General features: G+C 54.2%; 2 protein-coding genes across 2 annotated transcripts; one reads left to right on the top strand and one right to left on the bottom strand.

Moving 5' to 3' along the window:
• The first annotated feature begins 27 nt into the window (after nt 1–27).
• LOC113205748 (protein NipSnap) lies at nt 28–2907 on the top strand. Its single transcript, XM_026421489.2, has 5 exons — nt 28–195; nt 750–935; nt 1012–1177; nt 1268–1535; nt 1616–2907. The coding sequence occupies exons 1-5, from the start codon at nt 122–124 to the stop codon at nt 1762–1764; spliced, it is 843 nt and encodes a 280-aa protein (XP_026277274.1). The 5' UTR covers nt 28–121; the 3' UTR covers nt 1765–2907.
• LOC113205747 (uncharacterized) lies at nt 2711–6931 on the bottom strand. Its single transcript, XM_052267505.1, has 6 exons — nt 6435–6931; nt 4465–4858; nt 4163–4324; nt 3931–4088; nt 3760–3852; nt 2711–3678 (listed from the first exon to the last, which is right to left on the bottom strand). The coding sequence occupies exons 1-6, from the start codon at nt 6909–6911 to the stop codon at nt 3544–3546; spliced, it is 1419 nt and encodes a 472-aa protein (XP_052123465.1). The 5' UTR covers nt 6912–6931; the 3' UTR covers nt 2711–3543.
• Between the last annotated feature and the right edge of the window lie 2234 nt (nt 6932–9165).

The raw sequence follows: 9165 nt of genomic DNA, 5'->3' as shown, positions 1-9165 counted from the left end.
CTCCCTCCCCCTCCCGCTCTCCCTAGTTCTCCCGCCGCCCCGCCGATCTCCCTTCCCTCTTGTAACGACTCGACGCGGCGGAGCCGGGCTTCGGGAGACACTTCGTTCGTATCTATCAACGATGGCTGCTGTATTGACCATGATCCGGGCCTCTGGAGCCCTCAAATCCCCTTGCCTGAAGCATGTCACGTCTAGGTAAGTCAGCTAGAGCCAGAGTGAAGCTCTCCTATTCCTGGTCCGACCTGATTTCTGCCCAAAAGCCTCCTTTTGGGGTGAAGCTAGAGTACCAGTGGCCTGTCATTCTGCTGCTCTCTGGGAGGCTGCTGTTGCGACCGGCTGGTGGTTGTTTTGTGTTGATGACGATGCTATGTCACCAGGCACAGTCTGAGGTCGGGTAACTTATAGAATACACCGATTTCAGAAGGGACTTTTGTGAGTGGCTAATGGTTTTGTGAGAATTTGTTGAGTCTTGTTTGTGCAGAGGTTATTTAGGTTAACCAGGGAAAACCTGCTGTGGGTGGGATTGGTGACCTTTGTCACACTGATAACTTTATTTGGAAGCAATCGAGCCGTTGATATGCGCGTTACACATTTTGATCCGTTTCCCCTAGTTCCTCTCTTTTCATTAAGTTAGGATAATTTTATCCTTGTCCCCAGATGAAATGGACTAAATTGTTATGAGTGCATATGATATCGCTTTCATTTTAACTTGCTAGACAAATTAGCTAACTTTGATTTTCTTTTCTCAGGTCCCTATCTACGACTACACCATGTAATAAAGATAGCAATGAAGGTTGGTTCTCCAAACTGCTTGTTCGTCGCATTGAACCAACCAAAGAACCCCATTCAAGGATGTTAGCTGACAAAGAAGAAATTTACGAACTTCAAACTCATAACATTCGGCCTGATTCTACAGACAAATATCTTAAAAATTGGTATGTCTCACTGTCAATTTTGTTTTCAGTGTCTTAAAAAATCTGAATTGATTGATTTTTTAAATTGTAATTTTAGTAAAGAGAATGCAGCCTTGATAACTTCTCGTCCTGAGTTAAACTGTGAACTTGTTGCATCTTGGACTGTCTCTGTTGGTGACATGGATCAAGCTTTGCATCTTTGGCGTTATACTGGTGGATTTAACTCTGTAGACAAAACTAAACTCATCCTTGGCAAAGACGAAGTAAGTTAATCTAGAACGCAACACGCAACTTAACTCTTTAGTGGAGTTGTTATTTCTCAGTCTATGTATAACTATTCTTGAATTTTTCAGAGCTTTTTAAAACTCCAGAAAGAGAGGGGAAGTTATTTACGGTCCCGGCATCTCCAATTTCTACTTGCTTTCAATTTCTGGCCTACTATTGAGTCAAGGAAAGGAAACAACATTTATGAAATCCGGAGCTACAGTCTGAAACCTGGAACAATGATTGAGTGGGGTAACAATTGGGCTCGAGGGTTGAAATTCCGAAGAAATAATAATGAAGCATTTGCTGGGTTCATGTCACAAGTTGGAAGACTGAATAATGTTCATCATATATGGTGTATGTATGCATTCTTTTTTGTCTTGGTTCCTTGATGTAATGCTGCCAATAAATAATTTTCAATCAATTTTTGCCCTTAGGTTATGAAAGCCTGTATCAGAGAAAGGAGACACGAGAGTCAGCATGGCGGAATCCTGGTTGGGATGAATGTGTTGCATACACTGTTCCATTAATTCGAGAAATGCATTCCCGGATCCTAGTCCCAACTGAATTCAGTCCTACTCAGTAATTTTGCCATATATGATCTGATATTTCCCTAATGAAGAGAGTGAAAAAGGGTCTATGAGATTTTTCTTGTACGTGGAATAATGGGAAAAGATACTTCAATACAAATAATATTCGAATGAAAACTGTAAAAACATTAAAAAATTAGTTACCTCATTTCCATTTGACATTTGGCTGTTTGTGATATTCTGGTATTTGTTTCCCTTTAATCTGCATTCTAGGAAAACACCTAGTTTATGTAATAACCTTGAATTTCAAATGCATGATTACTTTTTCTCACTACACAATCTAAAATGTCATGTTTCTAGTCTCTCATTTTTATGTTTCATTGGACTTGAATTGTGAGTTTACTCAAGGGTTTGTGAGTTAATGTCCGTTTTCAAACAGCCCCTTTTATCCCCTACATTTCTGTTTGAAAAACAGTCAAGGCTCTTTAGTAAGAATTTTACTTATTTTTGCATATTTTATGTTTGGTTTCAATTATTTTGTTATGAAGGTGTCCTCACATCTTCTACTGCTAGAACCTTTTTTTTTCTGATGGAAGTTGAAATTGAAGCTTAACATGCATTTTCACATTGTGATCTAGTGCCGCTGTTCATACTTGAGCAATGTATTTTTCTGTCATTTTATAGGGTTTTGTTCTTTTGTTTTTGTTATATTTTAATCTTATTTTCTCAGGCTTGCTTTGCCTTGCCTAACTTTTTTTTATTTTGAGGATATTCATTTGTATTGTGCTAAGCATCTATCATGATTTAGAAGTTTTGTTATTGTTGTAAGGCATTCATTTCAAGAATGTATATTGCCCCCTTATTTTATAAGGTACTTGCTAATGAAATATTAATCAGGGAATAAATTGTGATAAACTTAACTATAAATGATGTTGTTTAATTAACTTCATTAGGTTGGAAGGCAAAGTGGAATCAATTTCTGTTTGAAAGGAGGCATGGGCATGACACAATTGAGCAGTTTCTTTATTTATTCCATCGTTGACATATATTTGAAAATAAACAGCAGTTTTGAAACAGTTCCATTATAATTTAGACTATTTTGGTTCTCTACTTTTGTCGTACAGTTCACTTGAGTTATCACAAGTTTGTAAAAGTTATTATTTTTGTGCATTATTAATTAAATTATCTTACATAAAGAATCATTCTGCTTAACTTACCTTTCAAAACTAGCAGTAAACAAATTGATATTTAGCTTGTAAGGAATGGAAGAATGGGACCAAACTACAGTTATTCAGCTACTAAGTCATTTCTATGACTAGGGGGAATTTTCAACCAGAGTTTGCTTCTATATTACACTTTCACAGTTATTAGCCGTGAGTAAAGAAAAACTGATCTGTGTTACAGGGGTTTTAACTTTGTTGTGGTGGCAATCCCTCTTTATTAATCCTAACTTTTAAACCCTAATTCTAAAAAATAAAATAAGAGCATACATCTTAATTGCAAACCTATAGCTAATCTTTGTGTACAAATTCACTTTCACTCAGGGAAATAAATAAAAATGGCAGCATCTAAAAACTAAATTGAACTTTGTATACTACGTAAATATTCATAATGCCTCGAGTAGTTGTCCAGCGCATGAGGCGTTTTAAATCGATCATTGTTCCATTGTCCACTAGGATTCAGAATTTAAAACTCAACTGTACTTGACCAGTTCATGGTTTTGTCATGAACAAAAGTCTACCCCATCTACGGTCGTTAAAAAAAGAAGGGTCATTAAATTATGATGATCACAGTCATTTCATTCTGCTGTCGGAAGCACAGGGCTCGTGGCACTATTACGGGTTGCCGGCAATACGCGTGGCCGCGGAGCGCAGGATGTCTGGGTGCAGGAGCAAGTCGGAGCCCTGGAGACCTCGCACCACGGCCGCCATCGCCAGGTCGATGGATCTCCTCGAAGCGTACCTCCGCACCTGCAGCGAGGGAAACATGGTGGTCAGAGGGAGTGAATAAGGCAGGGCGCCTGCACACGACGGGGAACTCTTCCTCCTCACCTTGTTGGACATCTCCGCAGTGGACATGGCGTCCATGTACTCGGGGGCGAGGACGAGCGGCTGCGAGGGAGAGGCTGCGTGCGCTGACGAGTCCTAGAGGCAAGCGGAGAGTGAGAAGGCGCCCAAGGGCGTCAGAGCGAACGCACTTTCTGCCGTACTTTGCGGCCTTACCTGAGACGCGTAGAGTGCCAGGGTGCCGGGGGCGGCAGACCCGGGGGCCGGAACGGTGGCCGAGTGCGGACTGGAGGCCGCCGCCACGCTGCCCGATCGCTGCGGCGCCGACGGGGCGGGCTGCAGCACCAGCAGCCCGGCCTGCAGGTTACCCGGGACTGTTGGGGAGGACAGTCGTTAGCAATGAGGCTGCCGTTTGTCGGGTGGCGAGCGCGCCTGTCTTAGTACTCACGGGTGCCTGCCGGGCCGGTGGCCGAGGGCCCAGTGGGGGCCTGGCCCGTGCGGTGCAGCGCGCCGTGCGCGTGCGTGTTGGCGGGGGCGTGAGCGTGCGCGGGGGCGTGGCCGAAGCCCGCGCGGCTGTACTCGTCGAGGAGCGACACTGCCGCATTGTAGCCTGGAACACGGGGTGCGGAGCAGGGCGTGAGCCGGCCGACTGGAGTCCTGGACCAGCACCGGCACACGCCGCGCACGCAAAGCAGCTGCATGCCAGGGCGGGTGCGGCAGGCTGAGCCCGAAGGCCGGGGCGCTACTCACCGTGTCCGCTGGGCGCGCCGCCCGCCGCCGGCAGGTACTGGGGAGCGGGGTAGTTGTAGCCCTGGAAGTGCGCGGCCGCGAGGGGCGGCGCGCCGTACGCCGCGTAGTGCGCGGGCGCCGCGGGGCCCGAGGGCGCGGACGGCGCGGAGTGGTGCACCTCCTCCGTGTGGCCGCCGTGGCCCAGCGCCTTGGCCAGCACGCCCTTGCCGAACTCGGTGAGCTCCTCGCCCTTGGTGGCCAGCTTGCGGCCCTTGGCGGCCACCAGGTGGCCCTTGGCGGTCAGCAGCTTGCCCTTGAGCGCCAGAACGCCTCCGCCGACGGCCTTGGCGGCCTCGAGGAGCTTGTGCAGGATGGCCTTCTTGAACTCCCACAGGCTGAAGTGTGGTTTGTCACACTGAAAGAAGAGATGTGACGATACAGATACAGAAGAGTCCCGCCCAAGAGCGCCACTCTCTCCCAGGGCCAGGGAGAGAGCCGTTGTGCTCCTGAAGGTAGCCGTAGACACTGCTCGGACCCGGCGGAGCCCCTGCCAAGGGCGGGGTAGGCAGGCCCGTTGAGCTCCGCGCCGAGGCGGGCGACCTATCTCAGCCGCCTGCCGCGCGGGCCTCCGGCAGGCGAGCGGTGCTCAACGTCGTCTGCGATCACACATGCGTACGATTCTGTAAGAAACTACAGGGGGAAAGTGGGCTCCGACGTGTGGCATGCTGCTCGCTCGGCGCAGTTTCAGTGCGACGGCGGCGATCGGCAAAAGGGGTGCTAACTGTGGGGTGGGAACTGTGGACAGCGGTGGCGGCGGGCGGGTGGGTCACGCGTCAGCCCGACCGCCGGCCCCGGCGGTCCAGGGGGTTGACCGACGCACGTGAGATGACTGGGTCCAGAGGAAGCCGGGCCCCAACACCACGACAGCTGGGCGACCGTCGTCTCCTGTTAAGTAACGCAGATGGAACGTTCTTTCTGAAGTAACGAGGCGGGTGGGCAACGGGTCGTGGAGCGACCCACCGTCGACGGCCCGGGCGTCACTTCCCCTAAGAACAGCCTGCGTTTTCCCTTCTCCTCCTCCTCCGTCGCCGCCGTCACTCGGGCGTTCGCTGAATTACATGTCCGAGGGAGCCCCCTCTGCGACCCGACATGACCCGCGTCCGTCGCTATTCCTTCCTGGGAATCACCGCGCCAGCGCCGGCGGCGCCAGCTATCGCACGCGCGGGGGAGGGAAAAAAAAGAGGATTACGACCGTCGTCGGAATTTTTGCTCACGAAATGTCACGCACGCGGAAATTATGATTATTGCGTGAGTGAAGACCGCCACTCTCCACTAAGCACACTTTTTGCTGTGTTGTCCGGATAATTAGAGGTGGTATGGAAAAAAAGAGGGGTGGAAGGGGTGGAGGTGAGGTTGGGGGAAATCGTACATATCGCGTGTGGCACCGCGTTACTCGCTTACTCTCTCACTACACACACTCACACACTTACTCACGCACACAAACACGCACACACACACGACACGTGCATTCATACGACTGTGGCAGAAAGACATCCCGATGTGCGTTTTTCTCTTCTTTTTCGCAGGGCGCGGTTTGCGAGCGCCGTCATGCGACAGTGAGAGTAAAAGCAAGAGCAGAACACTGTCCGTCCCCTCCGCGTGTGCGTTCGGAAGGGGAGCGACAGCGTGAGGCGGCTGATGCGGCGGCGTTTGCTGCAGCGCTCGCGACTCGCCGAGTAGAGTCGAAAGCCGCCGCGGCCGCGCCATATAATGCGGCGATTAGGGTGCGTCCGACGGCCTGCGTCGTCGTCGGGGTAGTGGCGGCGGGGGTTTGGGGTTCAGGCAGCGGGGCCCACCGTGCATTTTTTTACGTTACCGGGACAAGTGTCCTGGCGAAATATATGAGACTCCACTACTTATGAAACGGGGGCATTCGGGCGAGACCCCCCCCTCCCCATGGGGCGTGCAGTGCCCCCCGCCGCGCACGTTACCTTGGTGTTGTAGTTGTGGAAGTGAACGTGGTGCGAGCCCTTGCTGCTGAGGTAGCCCAGCTTGTGATTGACCACGCCGCTGAGCAGGGAGACTGGCAGTGCCCCCGTGCGCTTCACCCGGTCGGCCTGGCCGCCGTCCTGGAGGGGCGCCCCGGCCACGAGGCCGCCACCGTACAGGCTGCGCCCCTGCTCCACCTGCTGCTGCTGGGTGTCGCTGGCCGCCGCCACGACCGAGTCCTCGCCCTGGCCGTCGTCGGCGGCCTGTGTCTTGTGCAGCGCGCTGCTCCCCAGGAAGGCCATGAACGTGTCGAAGAAGCTGCTGCCGCCCGTGCCGGGGTCGGCGTCGGCCTCGGCGTCGACGCGGTCCTCTGCGGAGCTCTGCTCGGCCGGCGTCACGGCGGCGGCGTCGCACCGGTAGGGCATGGTCCCTGCCCCCGCCAGCAGCAGGGCGGCGAGCAGAAGCTGCACCCGCGCCATCTGCAAGAGAGAGGTTGTCATAAGCAGTGACATCGACAGGCGATAGTGCCATAGAGTGAGTGACGGGGGGAGGGATGGGGTCAGTAGCAAACAGCACTCTGCAATTTATTTCACAGTAACTAAGTTACATTGCCGTTTAGTTTGTCAATAAAAACATTCAACAGCAGAACTAGGTTTTTACACCTAAAGCGATGTCACGGTTTTGACTGAAAGCGGTCGTGGTCGTGTATTGGGCATCATCCGCCATTCGCCGTTACGAACCTGCCAAGCAAGCCTCTGCAAGCTTTCATAGCGCCTGGCAGGTAGGCAACATCTTTCGCGAAGTGCGTCCGTGTGTTGCGGGTCGGCCTACCCTGGGTCCCACAGGCGCCGAGCTCTTAGCTTACAAAATCTTACGTATTTTCTGGACGACCCTTTGGTCCTCCATGAGCAAAAGGTTTAGATGCCAGAAAATGCACGATATCGTTGCTACCCCATGGTGACGGGTATGAGCCCGGGCTACGGCCTGCAGCCCCGCCGCTCCGCCCGACCGCGTCGCATGTCACTGCGCGGCCTTTAGACGACCCCGCCCCGCCTCGCCCCAACACGCCACGCCACGCGCCATTCTCACACTTTCATCCGGAGCAGCGAGGCGCTTTTTTAAAGATGGGAGTGCTCGCTCCGCACGGCGAAGACCGCGACACGAAGGCGAGGCGCGAGGCCGAAGGGGGCGTTGTAAAGAACGACGTTCTTTTGGGGTTTTGTTTGTTCCGATACGCCGCGGCCGCCGCGGGGTGCGATGCGCGGGTTCCGACCAACAGCAACAAAGTGCATCCGGGGTGCTGACCCCTCTTGAGTCCGGAAGCGCGGCGCGGCGCCTCTCGTGGGGCGGAGAGAGAGAGAGAGAGAGAGAGAGAGAGAGAGAAAAGGGGACAACCACTTCAACGTACCCCTCCCTCCCCGGCACGGGGTCGCTGCTCCCGGGAGGGGAGACAAGCAGTGGCCGGAATGATGATGATGATAATGTACATGTTTGTGGGTTACTTGAGAGAAAATCAATAATTAAGGCCGTCGACGAGAAGGGAACCCGATCAGGTGTGACCGCCGCTTGTGGCGTCCCCTTTGCGTGTGTGTGTGGGGATGGGGAGTGCTCCGCTCTTGCGTAATACAGTCGGCCACCACGACGTCGCCAGGAGGCTCGGCCGGCAGGTCGCAGCCCGCCGCGGCCGCGCGGGGAAGTGCACGGAGTTTAACGAGGTCCTCCGGCGGCGCTCTATGCCGCGTCAGGTGTGCACCTCTGCTCGGCTCTGCTCTGTGCTGCTCTCCCGGTCGGCATGATCACGCCTCGCTCGCCGGGCGGGAAACTCTTCCCGGGGGAACCGACACCGATGTGTGCAGCGGCGCGGCGGCTGCAGCCTGCAGCTCCACCTGCCCGCCCCGCACCCCGCCTCGCGCTGGCCAGTTGTTTGTTGTTCCAGCTCCAGCCCGAGTGGCCCGAGTGGGTTGTGTAAGCGACCCCGCGCGTCCCTCCCCCGGCCGCTGCACAGCTGCACCGCCCGGGTAATGCGATGAAATGCACTCGGGCGCTGCCGAATACTGTGCATCAGCGGTCCGCCGGCGTCCCGGATGTGTCTCGCTGGTCTCGCGGCCCCTCCTCCGTTCACCCTGCTGAAACGACCCCGCGCCGCACCCGCAACCGCACCACACCACCCACCTCAAAAAAACTTAGTCCTTGGACCAAGAACGTTGCACGTTGTACTTGATCCTTGCATTTTCAAGCACACATTACTAATCAAGAAATACGTGCTGCGCCGTTTGGGATGCGTACCGGTGTACCGGTGTGCATCGCGCTGATATGGGAGATCCGTCAGAGGGTGCCGGTGGCGGACGTGTGCAGGCGCACGGGGGTGACCGCGGCGGCCGCTGCACCAGCGGCACGCTGCAGCGGCGGGGCCGGTGGGTCCTACCCGTGACCTTACGCAGGCCGCGCGCTGCGCCGGCTCCAGAGGGCCCCCTTCCCTATGAAGTGACGCAACGCCTCGTAACGCCCCGTAAGAGAGACGGGGGGAGGGTGTGCGGAGGAGGAGAGGGGTTCCACCGTTTCCCCTCCACCCGCACCGCCCTGCTCCGCCAAGATCAAGACCGGCTGTCCGGCGGGAGGTACCAGGCGGCAGCCTCCGCGTGTCCGCGCGGCGGGCGGGGCGGGGCGGGGTCGAGTGGGGCTGGGGCACTTTCACTGGAGCGCCTCGGAGAATGAGAGGGGGTGCGGGGCAGG

This window comes from Frankliniella occidentalis, unplaced genomic scaffold, assembly GCF_000697945.3.
Source record: "Frankliniella occidentalis isolate FOCC.00 unplaced genomic scaffold, Focc_3.1 Scaffold53, whole genome shotgun sequence".
NCBI classification, from domain to species: Eukaryota; Metazoa; Arthropoda; class Insecta; order Thysanoptera; family Thripidae; genus Frankliniella; species Frankliniella occidentalis.
The sequence above is the reverse complement of the archived record's forward strand: the minus strand, read 5'-3'. Positions and strand labels throughout refer to the sequence as shown.